This window comes from Amblyraja radiata, chromosome 3, assembly GCF_010909765.2.
Source record: "Amblyraja radiata isolate CabotCenter1 chromosome 3, sAmbRad1.1.pri, whole genome shotgun sequence".
Classification (NCBI taxonomy): Eukaryota; Metazoa; Chordata; class Chondrichthyes; order Rajiformes; family Rajidae; genus Amblyraja; species Amblyraja radiata.
In genome coordinates, this window is record NC_045958.1 from 52,037,098 (window position 1) to 52,050,983 (window position 13,886).

The 13,886-nt window shown below is 42.9% G+C and overlaps 1 protein-coding gene across 3 annotated transcripts in view; it reads left to right on the forward strand.

Annotated features, from left to right (window-relative positions):
- Positions 1-13,886, forward strand: part of smarca2 (SWI/SNF related, matrix associated, actin dependent regulator of chromatin, subfamily a, member 2) — a 140,792-nt gene that overhangs the window by 26,249 nt on the left and 100,657 nt on the right. For all 3 annotated transcript variants that reach the window (XM_033017796.1, XM_033017797.1, XM_033017798.1), the window contains exon 5: positions 10,270-10,362. In XM_033017796.1, the coding sequence (XP_032873687.1) occupies positions 10,270-10,362 (93 nt within the window). The remainder of the gene's footprint in view (positions 1-10,269; positions 10,363-13,886) is intronic.

Here is a 13,886-nt window from a genome sequence, read left to right on the forward strand (position 1 = left end):
GTTAAGTTCAGAACCATTGTTTCTGAATTAACAATGTCACTCTCCATCCTAATGAAGAACTCAACCATATTATGGTCACTCTTGCCCAAGGGGCCACGCAAAACAAGACTGCTAACTAACCTTTCCACGTTGCTCAGTACCCTGTCTAGAATAGCCTGCTCTCTCGTTGGTTCCTCTACATGTTGGTTTAGAAAACTATCCCGCATACATTCCAAGAAATCCTCTTCCTCAGCACCCCTGCCAATTTGATTCACTCAATCTATATGTAGATTGAAGTCACCCATTATAACTGTTTTACCTTTGTTGCACGCATTTCTAATTTCCTGTTTTATGTCATCCCCAACTTCACTACTACTGTTAGGTGGCCTGTACACAATACCCACTAGCGTTTTCTGCCCCTTAGTGTTTCGCAGCTCTACCCATAGCGATTCCACATCCTCCAAGCTAATGTCCTTCCTTTCCATTGCGTTAATCTCCTCTCTAACCAGCAACGCTACCCCACCTCCTTTTCCTTTCTGTCTATGCCTCCTGAATATTGAATATCCCTGGATGTTCAGCTCCCAGCCTTGGTCACCCTGGAGCCATGTCTCCGTGATCCCAACTATATCATAATCATTAATAGCTATCTGCACATTCAACTCATCCACCTTATTACGAATGCTCCTTGCATTGAGACACAAAGCCTTCAGGCTTGTTTTTACAATGCTCTTACCCTTTACACAATTATGTTGAAAAGTGGCCCTTTTTGATTTTTGCCCTGGATTTGGCTGCCTGCCACTTTTACTTTTCACCTTGCTACCTATTGCTTCTGCCCTAATTTTACACCCCTCTCCCCGCCAGGATATTGGTCCCCCTCGGGTTCAAGTGCAACCCATCCTTTTTGTACAGGTCGCACCTTCCACAAAAGAGGTCCCAATGATCCAGAAACTTGAATCCCGGTCCTCTGCACCAGTCCTTCAGCCACGCATTTATCCTCCACCTCGCTCCATTCCTACTCTCACTGTCGCGTGGCACAGGCAGTAATCCCGAGATTGTTACCTTTGCGGTCCTTCTCTTTAACTCTCCTCCTAACTCCCTAAATTCTCCTTTAAGGACCTCTTCTCTTTTTCTACCTATGTCATTGGTACCTATATGTACCACGACCTCGAGCTCCTCTCCCTCCCATTTCAGGATATCTTGGACACGTTCAGACACATCCCAGACCCTGGCACCAGGGAGGCAAACTACCATCCGGGTCTCCCGACTGCGTCCACAGAATCGCCTGTCTGACCCCCTAACTATAGAGTCCCCTATTACTAATGCCCTCCTCTTCTTTTCGTTACCCTTCTGAGCAACAGAACCGGTCTCTGTACCGGAGGCCCGGCCGCTGTTGCTACCCCCAGGTAGGCTGTCCCCCCCCCAACAGTACTCAAACAGGAGTACTTATTGTCAAGGTGTACAGCCACCGGGGTACTCTCTAGTTCCTGCCTGTGCCCATTGCCCCTCCTAACCGTGACCCACTTGCCTGCCTCCTGTGGTCTTGGAGTGACCACCTCCTCTGTAACTCCTCTCAATGACTTCCTCGCTCTCCCTGACCAGACGGAGGTCATCGAGCTGCTGCTCCAGGTTCCTAATACGGTCCCTTAGGAGCCCCATCTCGAACGCACCTGGCGCAGATGTGGACATCTGGAAGGCTATCAGATTCCTTGACCTCCCACATCTGACATCCAGAAAAGTAAACTGCCCTGGCCGTCATTCTCCCCCTTACCTAGGGTACAATACAATACAATACAAAGTACAATACAATACTTCATCTAACAACAGAGACTCATTATGTGGTAAATTTGGCAAGTTCAGTTTCTTTAAAAACTCATGAATTATATTGGAATAAGTAGGAAATTCTGATTGGTATAGGGAGGTATAAAATTCCTGAAAGGATTTATTAATTTCATCATGGTCTACAGTCAATGTACCATCCCGTTTACTCACTTTAATAATCTGACGTTTGACTGACACAGTTTTCAACTGATTGGCGAGTAATTTACCAGATTTATCGCCATGTAAATAACTGGTTTTAAGTAACTGATTCTCAATCGGTGATACTAACAACAAATCATGTCTCAATTGAAGTTCAACCCTATTCTTATAGAGCTCTAGACTAGGAGCTTTTGAATATTTTTAATCAATTCCTTTAATCTTAACAGCCAGTATACGTATTTCATTTTGAGTTTGTTTTTTTAATCCCGCGGAGTATGTAATAATTTGTCCACGAATATATGCCTTAAAAGCATCCCAGGCTACACCATTGGATATTTCTTCAGTAGAATTTGTTAAGAAGAAAAAAGCAATCTGATCTTTAATAAAATTAACAAAATTTAGATCTTGAAGCAAAGTAGTATTAAATCGCCATTGTTTAGCACTAAACTTGGAATCAGGTAGTTTAATTGATAGTTTCAATGGCGCATGATCAGAAATAGCAATTGCATCGTACTCACATGCAGTGACCGATGAAACTAGCCGAGAATCTATTATAAAGTAGTCCATCCTAGAGTAACTATGATATAAATGAGAGAAAAAAGAAAATTTGGGTGTAGGAATCTCCAGACTTCTAACATTCCAGAGTCAAATAAAAAAGAATTGATAAAACTAGCAGATTTATTTGGAAGCACATGATCAGATGCAGATCTGTCCATCAAGTGGTTCAAACAGCAATTAAAATCTCCACCCATTATTAAAAGTTCATTTAAATTAGGAAAGGATGCGATTAACTGTTTTAAAAAAAACTCGGGGTGATCAATATTAGGTGCATAAACATTCACCATAACAACATTTTGGTTATGAAGAACACCAGTAATCATCAAAAATCTACGATATGGATCAGAAATTGTTTCAGAATGAACAAACGAAATTGAGGAGTCAATAAAAATAGAGACTCCTTTCACCTTAGCCTGTGAATTTGAATGAAACTGCGGTCCTCTCCAAAAATCGTTGATTGTCGTCTTTCCTTACATGAGTTTCCTGAACAAAGATAATCTGAGCATTTAGTCTACGAAGAACTTTTTTTTTTAAATTCCTCTTAATGGGATGGTTCAAACCATTCACATTCCATGAAAGGAAGTTAATAACTTTATCCATATTGTTTGTAAAAATCATGTGGAATGTAAAGGGTTAATTTCTTAAAGCATACAATTCATGATACTGGAAGGAGAAGAATCTAAGGCGGGGCCAGAAGTGGCAACATTTCAGACATTTTATAGTTCAAATTCTGCCCAGATAGAAAAAACTAAGCTAGATGCGAAAGATATCCCCCCCCCCCCCCCCCACCCATACAAAGCCCGAAACTGACCAGTAGACAGTCATTACGCTACCTAATCCCTTCCCTACCCCTATCTCTCCTAATGACAGCACCCAACGTAAAAAGAAGGCATATTTACCACTCAATAGCCAAAACAAAATTAGTGTTATGGTTAAGAAGTGCATGTTAACTGTGGAAGGCAAGAGCTACTTCATACTATTTATTCAAGATCAAAATATGAAAAACAAGAACGGCATTCACTTTGTTTGTCTAAAGACATGGAAAAAAATGCCTTTGTTGGACATTTAAAAAATAGAAAAGCTAACAAAGAAGATCTTAAAAATTAATATATAATACCATTATATTAAATTAACAGTATCTTAGAGAAGGTAAAAGTTGTTGTTTGATACCATCATACTAAAATTCTAAAAAGTAATTAAAGAACAACTCATCCAATTAAATTCTTAATCATTTACAAAACAATATATTGTCAAAATAGGAACAATAAATCTCCAATTGTAACTTAATCAATTATCAGTAGCTCCCCGTCGCGGCTTCACCCCATAACCTCCAGAAAGCTGGAAGCGTCTTGAGGATTGTTAAAAAATCGATTGTTACCATTAAAGAGTCGTATACGCATTCTAGCTGGATAAAGCAAGGCGGGGTGCAACTGTTTCTTAAACAACTCAGACATTACATTATGGAAAGACTTACTCAATTTCAAAAGCTCGCGGCTGTAATCAGGAACAAACCGAAACTTGCATCCTTCATATTCAACCATGCCCAATTTTTTTGCTGCTTGGCGGATATTCTCCTTCATCCGTAAGAAGTGCAAGCGAACGATCAAATGTCTCGGTTTATCTTGAAGACCAGAATTCTTCCCGATCTTGTGTGCGTTATCCAAAATTGGAAGATTTTCATAGTGCTCGGTGTTGAAATCTCCTTTATCATTTTAGAGGCATTTTTTTATAACATTATCCCCTTCTTGACCTTCAGGCAAACCAACAATTTGCAAATTCAGTCGACGGCTCCTGTTTTCCAGATCCATATTTTTAATCTTGTATTGCTGGAGTGCCCGAGTATTTTCATTCATTTTCCGTTCCAGTTTTTCAATCTTCAAATCTCTTTCCTGGCCCAAGGTTCGCAAGTTATCAATTTGTTTCTTCTGTTCATGAGATTCATCTTGTAACATAATCAGCTTGTCTTGAACTTCCTTCAATTTGCTCGAAATTCCTTTCATAATTTCTTCCAAACTGCAAAATGTTATTTTCATTTCATTTTTCATTTCATCATTCATTTTCGATATTGCTTCTAAGATACCAGTCAGAAGCTGCGCCTTCCCCATTCTCTTCCTTGGAGAAGCTCTTTTCCCTCTTGTCTCTATCCTTTACACGATTGAAACGTATAAAAGTGTTAACACTTTAAGAAAGGTTAGACCGAGCCTTGAAATCAAGTAATACCAAGTAACATTGAAAGAGTGGTAAGCAAGAAGTTAAAAGTTAAAGGAGCAAACAAAGTTACAACCGTTACAGCATGCTGCCACTAGGACAGTTTCTTTTCTCCACTTTCTTTCACCAACCCTTAAGTTTATTTCAAGTTCAAGTTCAAGTGAGTTTATTGTCATGTGTCCCTGATCGGACAATGAAATTCTTGCTTTGCTTCAGCACAACAGAACATAGTAGGCATTGACTACAAAACACATGAATGAATACGTTTATTGTCATTGCACAATACTGTGCAACGAAATTCCATTACATCTCCTCCGGTTAAAAAAATACAAACACGACAACCATTAACACATATGTACACTTATTAGTAAAAAATAAATAGGTAATTTAAAAGAATTTGGCGGCATTTCTTGGAATTACATTTTGCTTCCCCAGCATTCTCTGTTGGAATTTAGCTCTTTTATCGCACATGGGTAGAAACTATTTTTTAGCCTTCAGAGTCCTGAATCGCCTCCCAGAGGGTAGCAGAGTAAAAAGGTGGTTGGCAGGGTGGGATGTGTCCTGCTTGATATTTGTGGCCCGGCGCAAGCATCGGGCCCTATATATGTCATCCAAGGAGGGCAGTTGGGCGTTTGTAACGTTCTGCGCAGTTTTTATAATTCCCTGCAACACCCTCCTCTCAGCCACAGTACAACTAGCAAACCACACCAGGATTCCTTAGGAGAGGATACTGATAAAGTGCAAAAATAAACTGATAAAGTGCAAATAACAGATAATGGGTTATTAATGTTCAGAGTTTTGTCCGAGCCAGGTTAATAGCCTGATGGCTGTGGGGATGTAGCTATTCCTGAACCTGGTTGTTGCAGTCTTCAGGCTCCTGTACCTTCTACCTGAAGGTAGCAGGGAGATGAGTGTGTGGCCAGGATGGTGTGGGTCTTTGATGATACTGCCAGCCTTGTTGAGGCAGCGACTACGATAAATCCCCTCGATGGAAGGAAGGTCAGAGCCGATGATGGACTGGGCAGTGTTTATTACTTTTTGTAGTCTCTTCCTCTCCAGGGCGCTCAAGTTGCCGAACCAAGCCACGATGCAACCGGTCAGCATGCTCTCTACTGTGCACCTGTAGAAGTTAGAGAGAGTTCTCCTTGACAAACCGAATCTCCGTAATCTTCTCAGGAAGTAGAGGCGCTGATGTGCTTTCTTGATAATTGCATCAGTGTTCTCAGACCAGGAAAGATCTTCAGAGATGTGCACGCCCAGGAATTTGAAGCTCTTGACCCTTTCAACCATCGACCCATTGATATCAACGGGACTGTGGGTCCCCATCCTACTCCATCCAAAGTCCACAATCAGTTCCTTGGTTTTGCTGGTGTTGAGGGCCAGGTTATTGTGCTGGCACCATATGGACACTTGCTCGATCTCTCTTCTATACTCTGACTCACCCCCATCAGTGATACGTCCCACAACAGTGGTGTCGTCAGCGAACTTGATGATGGAGTTCGCACTATGACAGGCTACGCAGTCATGAGTATAGAGCGAGTACAGCAGGGGGCTGAGCACGCAGCCTTGAGGTGCTCCCGTGCTGATTGTTATCGAGGCTGACACATTTCCACCAATACGAACAGACTGGTCTGTGGATGAGGAAGTCGAGGATCCAATTGCAGAGGGATGCGCAGAGACCCAGTTCTGCGAGTTTGGTAACCAGCTTGGAGGATGAGATTGCAATTGGTTCCATCTGCCTGTTGTCCATCCCATATCTAGTTCTACTTATCACCTATGTTGTAAATATGATTCCAGAATCTGCAACCTTTCTCAGCCTCTGTCTTTACCCCACCCTTTCTTCCTATCCCACTCTCCTAACAACCTGGTTTTATCAGCCTATCATCTCTCATCATCACCTGGTTCCACATATCTGCCACCTCCTGCATTACTCCTCCTCCTCAGTTCTTTACACTGATATTTGTATCATTGATAGCCACAGGTGAGTTGCCAGAAGACTGGAGGGTAGCTAATGTTGTGCCTCTATTTCCTGTAGTTCCCCTCCCCAATCAACTGCATCTGCACATTACACTGTCTCGGGAGAGTAGCCAACATAATCAAGGACTAGATAGACACAAAATGCTGGAGTAACTCAGTCTGAAGAAGGGTCTCGACCCGAAACGTCACCCATTTCTTCTCTCCAGAGATGCTGCCTGTCCCGATTAGCATTTTCTGTCTATCTTCGATTTAAACCAGCATCTGCAGTTCCTACAAATATTCAAGAATTACTTTCACTGTGATCATTTTCTCTTGCATTTGTTGGGCAGAGGATACAAAATCTTGAAACATGCCATCAGATTCAGGAATAAGCTTCTTTCCTGCTGTTATCTGACCTCCGACTACTGAACTTTCTTCCCATAGCAATGGGAGTTCCGATCTTCCAACCTACCTCATTGGGGACCTTGCAATTTTTTTATCTTCACTTTCTCTGTAACTGTAACACTATGCTGTTACACTATATTTTTATCCTCTAATCCCTGATTATATTTTTTCATGTTCCGGATTTTCTCCTTTTTTGTAAGAGAATATCCTAATCGCACGGGTCTTTAGCCCGGCATGTCCAGACTGAGCAGCTATTCTAATTCGGTTCACCAACAGTTGGTATGCAGTCTTCTCCACCGCTGCCCCCACCCCCACCATCACCCACCTTGGTTGTCTATTATTGGGAGAAGTTCCTCATTATTCACTCTAATTAAGTCCATTATTCTGTCAGGCTGCTTTCCGGCCTCTCTTATGCACCAAGGGAAACGTTCCACACCAGACAACATCCTGATGAATCTTATCTTTGGTCTCTACCGAGCAATCAGGTCCTTCCTTTAATGTGGCAACCAGAACGGCATACATACCCCCACCTGTGGCCTAACCAATGTCTTCTAATGTTGTATCACAACCTCCATTATCTCATATTCTACACCCTGACTAATGAAGGCCAGGTCCTGTTTGCCATTTCATCACATGCTGCCATCTTTGGGGATCATTGGATTTGTACCCTCCAGTGACCCTCTGTTCCTCGTATCTCCTCAGGGTTTTTCATTCATGTGTATGTCCTAACCTTAATAGGCCTCTCAAAATGCATCACCTCGCACATTTCAGGATTACATTCCATCTGGCAAAAGAATAAATCAGGGAAGGTAGTGCATCCGTGGATAACAAGGGAAATCAGGGATAGTATCAAAGCGAAGGATGATGCGTACAAATTAGCCAGAAAAAGCAGCATACCGGAGGACAAAGGGCTTAATTAGGAAAGGAAAAATAGATTATGAAAGAAAACTGGCAGGGAACATAAAAACTGACTGCAAAAGTTTTTATAGATATGTGAAAAGAAAGAGATTAGTTAAAACAAATGTAGGTCCCTTGCAGTCAGAAACGGGTGAGTTGATCATGGGGAACAAGGATATGGCGGACCAATTGAATAACTACTTTGGTTCCGTCTTCACTAAGGAAGACATAAATAATCTGCTGGAAATAGCAGGGGACCGCGGGTCAAAGGAGTTGGAGGAATTGAGTGAAATCCGGGTTAGCCGGGAAGTGGTGTTGGGTAAATTAAATGGATTAAAGGCCGATAAATCCCCAGGGCCAGATAGGCTGCATCCCAGAGTACTTAAGGAAGTAGCTCCAGAAATAGTGGATGCATTAGTAATAATCTTTCAAAACTCTTTAGATTCTGGAGTAGTTCCTGAGGATTGGCAGGTAGCAAACGTAACCCCACTTTTTAAGAAGGGAGGGAGAGAGAAAACGGGGAATTACAGACCAGTTAGTCTAACATCGGTAGTGGGGAAACTGCTAGAGTCAGTTATTAAAGATGGGATAGCAGCACATTTGGAAAGTGGTGAAATCATTGGACAAAGTCAGCATGGATTTACAAAAGGTAAATCATGTCTGACGAATCTTATAGAATTTTTCGAGGATGTAACTAGTAGCGTGGATAGGGGAGAACCAGTGGATGTGGTGTATCTGGACTTCCAGAAGGCTTTCGACAAGGTCCCACATAAGAGATTAGTTTACAAACTTAAAGCACACGGCATTGGGGGTTCAGTATTGATGTGGATAGAGAACTGGCTGGCAAACAGGAAGCAAAGAGTAGGAGTAAACGGGTCCTTTTCACAATGGCAGGCAGTGACTAGTGGGGTACCGCAAGGCTCAGTGCTGGGACCCCAGCTATTTACAATATATATTAATGATCTGGATGAGGGAATTGAAGGCAATATCTCCAAGTTTGCGGAAGACACGAAGCTGGGGGGCAGTGTTAGCTGTGAGGAGGATGCTAGGAGACTGCAAGGTGACTTGGATAGGCTGGGTGAGTGGGCAAATGTTTGGCAGATGCAGTATAATGTGGATAAATGTGAGGTTATCCATTTTGGTGGCAAAAACAGGAAAGCAGACTATTATCTAAATGGTGGCCGACTAGGAAAAGGGGAGATGCAGCGAGACCTGGGTGTCATGGTACACCCGTCATTGAAAGTGGGCATGCAGGTGCAGCAGGCAGTGAAGAAAGCGAATGGTATGTTAGCTTTCATAGCAAAAGGATTTGAGTATAGGAGCAGGGAGGTTCTACTGCAGTTGTACAGGGTCTTGGTGAGACCACACCTGGAGTATTGCGTACAGTTTTGGTCTCCAAATCTGAGGAAGGACATTATTGCCATAGAGGGAGTGCAGAGAAGGTTCACCAGACTGATTCCTGGGATGTCAGGACTGTCTTATGAAGAAAGACTGGATAGACTCGGCTTATACTCGCTAGAATTTAGGAGATTGAGAGGGGATCTTATAGAAACTTACAAAATTCTTAAGGGGTTGGACAGGCTAGATGCAGGAAGATTGCTCCCGATGTTGGGGAAGTCCAGGACAAGGGGTCACAGCTTAAGGATAAGGGGGAAATCCTTTAAAACCGAGATGAGAAGAACTTTTTTCACACAGAGAGTGGTGAATCTCTGGAACTCCCTGCCACAGAGGGTAGTCGAGGCCAGTTCATTGGCTATATTTAAGAGGGAGTTAGATGTGGCCCTTGTGGCTAAGGGGATCAGAGGGTATGGAGAGAAGGCAGGTACGGGATACTGAGTTGGATGATCAGCCATGATCATATTGAATGGCGGTGCAGGCTCGAAGGGCCGAATGGCCTACTCCTGCACCTAATTTCTATGTTTCTATCTGCAATCACTCCACCCAGTTTAGCAACAGATCAGTATCCTTCAGTAGCCTAAGCCTATCACAAGAGCAGGTAATGAAAAAGAAAATCATGTTGATCAAGAAATGTCCACTTCCTATATTAACTTCCTTATCGCTTGTTTAAAACAATATTATAGTTTTTAGTTTAAGAAAGAACTGCAAATGCTGGAAAAATCGAAGATAGACTAAAATGCTGGAGTTACTCAGCAGATGAGGCAGCATCTATGGACAGAAGGAACAGGCGACGTTTCGGGTCAAGACCCTCTTCAGACTGATGTGGGGGGGGAGGGAATCGTTTTTAGATTCGGTAAAAACCCATTCAGTATATTTTATTGTTACTTTTAGGTATTGGCATGCATTCAATGGCTGGTCAGGCTGTTGGACCCTCGCAAATGATACCAGGGCATGTTCCTAACGCTCATAAGCCCTGGACAGAAGGTAAATGACTGTCAAGCTAATATTTTCATACTTTCTATCTGCTATTGTTAATTCATAAGATCGTTTAAGGGTATTGACAAATTTGGTACAAGATTTGAACCATTATTCAGCCAGTTTCTCTCATTTCTGTTGGCATGTGTCCACTACAATTCTGGAACTATAGTATTTTGCAATAAACTGATTTGTGTGGCGTTGGAAAAACTGTCCCATCACACAAAGCTTAAATATTTACAGCTGGCCCGGCTAAATAGATTCTGGTATTAAATCATTGTATAGAAGTAACTTGAGTTCATGATTCATTGAATGTTTACGTCGGCATGACTTGATTGCACGTCTCACCAATGCCATACAGCATGAAAACAGGCCCACCAAGTTGCCATATCGGCTATAGCCCACTAAACCATTCATATCCATATATCTGTATGCTTTTTGAAAATCCTAATTAGATCATGAGGCCCATCATGTCTACACCGCCATTCAATCATGGCCGATCTATTACTCCCTCCTAACCCCATTCTCCTGCCTCTTCTCTATAACCTCTGACATTTGTACTAATCAAAAATCTATCTATCTTTACCTTTAAAATATCCTCTGCAGCATTTTGTGGCAAAGAATTCCACAGATTCACCACCCTCTGACTAAATAAATTTCTCCTCATCTCCTTCCTAAAAAAACATCCTTTAATTCTGAGACTATGACCTCCAGTCTTTTAAGTTCCTGGGAACCATCATCTCCAAGGACCTTAAGTGGGGGTCTACCATCGACTCCACAGCCAATAAGGCACAACAGAGGATGTACTTACTGCGGCAACTGAAGAAGCACAATCTGCCACAGGCAATGATGGTCCAATTCTATACGGCCATCGTAGAGTCTGTCCTCACCTTCTCCATCATGGTCTGGATTGGCTCAGCCACCAAGCACGACACCTGGAGGCTGCAGCGAATCGTCCGATCAGCTGAGAAGGTTATTGGCTGCAACCTTCCCTCCATTGACGAACTGTACACTGCAAGGGCCAGGAAGCGAGCGGGTAAGATCATCTCTGACCCCTCTCACCCTGACCACAAACTCTCTAAATCACTTCCCTCTGGAAGGTGACTCCGGACTGTCAAAGCTGCCACAGCCAGACATAAAAACAGCTTTTTTTCCACGAGTAGTAGCTCTACTCAATAACCAAAAATCTGTCGCCTCCTTTTGCTCTGGTATTTTATTTAATTTGCATGTTTAATCAATAATGATTTATTATTAATGTTTATGTATCATTCTTAACTGTCACTGTATGTCATGTTGTCACTCGTGGGCAGAGCACCAAGGCAAATTCCTGTTATGTGAATACTTAGCCAATAAAACGTATTCATTCATTCACAGTCCTAGACTCTCCCACGAGTGGAAACATCACATCTACTTTATCCAAGCCTTTCACTATTATGATATTTCAATGAGATCCACCCTCATTCTTCTAAACCAGTGAGTACCGGCCCAATGCTCATCATAGGTTAGCCTACTCATTCGTGGGATCATTCTTGTAAACCTCCTCTGGACCCTCTCCAGAGCCAGCACATCCTTCCTCAGATATGGTGCCCAAAATTGCTCACAATATTCCAAATGTGGCCTTACCAGCGCCTTATAGAGCCTCAGCATTACATCCCTGTTTTTTTATACAAGCCCTCTTGAAATAAATGCTAGCATTGAATTTGCCTTCAAACTGGATCTACTTCCATAGCTTTCTCTGTGAGCCGGAGAGGGAATGCAACAGTCACTTGAAATTAAGAGAAATCAATATTCATATCACTGGGTTATAATGAATATTAATTTCTCTAATTTCAAGTAACCCTTGCATCCCCCCCTCTCTCTGTGTCCCTCCCACATCTTAGTCGTCTTGCCTGTTTCACTGTTTGTATCCCTTCATTGTCACCTCTTCCACAGCCAACAATGGACCATTGTGGGCACCGCCTTTCTTGAGTCATTGGTGCCGGCTGAGATTTGTTTTGTACCTTTTCATATCTCTAGTTTACCTCTCCCCTGACTCTCAGTCTGAAAAAGGGTCGCGACCCAAAACGTCACCTATTCCTTTACTCCAGATGCTACCTGACCCACTGAGTTACTCCAGAATTTTGTCTATCTATGGTGTAAACCAGCATCTGCCGTTCCTTCCTACACACTTGCTTGTACACACACACACATTTGTTTTTCAGATTACTTCCCATTAACTCAATCAAAGGAATGTTAAATGTTACTGGTTTTCATCGACCTGTGTTTCAAAAATGATCTTCAAACATGTTCCGTGGTCTTCATTGGAGTGAACTCAAATTTCATTAAGTGACAGATTAAATTAACTTAAACATTTTCTTGTAATACATAAACTCCATGACCTGCGTAAAAGCGACGTTCCATAAACCCTTACATATGCCAGATTTTTCGCGTTGGAATCTCCTTAATATTAGGTAGACTAAAATTAGGTATCCTGTTGGTGGCAGCAGCCTAATGGGCCTGTCCCTTTTAGGCGACTGCAGGAGACTATGCAGTCGCCACATGGTCGTCACATGTTTGAGGGTGTTTGCCAGAGAGTCGCCTTCATGGAGAGTAGCGAGAATTCTCGTGCCGTAGGTGGGTCGCCAGGAGGTCCTAGTGGGTTGCCAGGAGGTCGAAGGTTCTCGTAGGTTGTAACCAGTGCTGACTCGTGAATTTCCTTGGGGAAAAAATACTTAAGCAGTAGTTTTCAGAACCAAGGATAACCGACCGGTAATGTTAAAAGTCTGCCGAGCTTCACAGCCATGTATCTCTGGCTTCTTAAAAGTTGCCTCCACTCCTACCCCCCCCCCCCCCCCCCCCCCCCTTTAAGGTACTTACTATACACTCGCCGTCTTAATTACAGCGCCAACCTTCCTGTTCATCGCGGTGTGTGTCTGTATCACCTTGGCTTTGCACCGTGTAAATTTCACTCAGACAGCGCTCCCCCCGCTTGCCCTGTCTCCCGCCTGCATAACTGGCTGGTGAAGGAAGCTGTGTGTGTGTGTCACTCTGACAGTTTCCAGTTGTGGGACAGGCCCATGAAGAAAGCACTGTCGGCCAGGGAGCTACAATGTGAGTCGCAACAACAGCCACGCCAACTGGACAGTGGTAAAGAAGGGCTTGCTGGGTCACCTTGTGGAAGATGTTGGCGACTTAGCCGGGAGTTGCTCTCATCGGCATCCCTTGTTTTCGCTCAACCTTCCCAATATTGCACCGACAGTGGACAAAACTGGAAGAGTGGCGTGCCCGGGGACATTTTAATATCTCTGAAGTGGACGGGAACCCCTTGCCATCTTCCCGTTGCAATTACACAGGTCATTTAGCGAATGGGACGACCTGTTGTGAATTGTTTACTTAAGTGTGAGGTTATATAACTCTCCTATTACATGTCGGGGAGTGCCTGTCAATACATGCAAACCTAATTTTCTTCTGGCTACTCCTTCATTTTGCTTTCCTTTCAACTTCTACACACCAAAGATCCTATAGCGGAGCAAGATAGGCCACTCCTGCGAAAT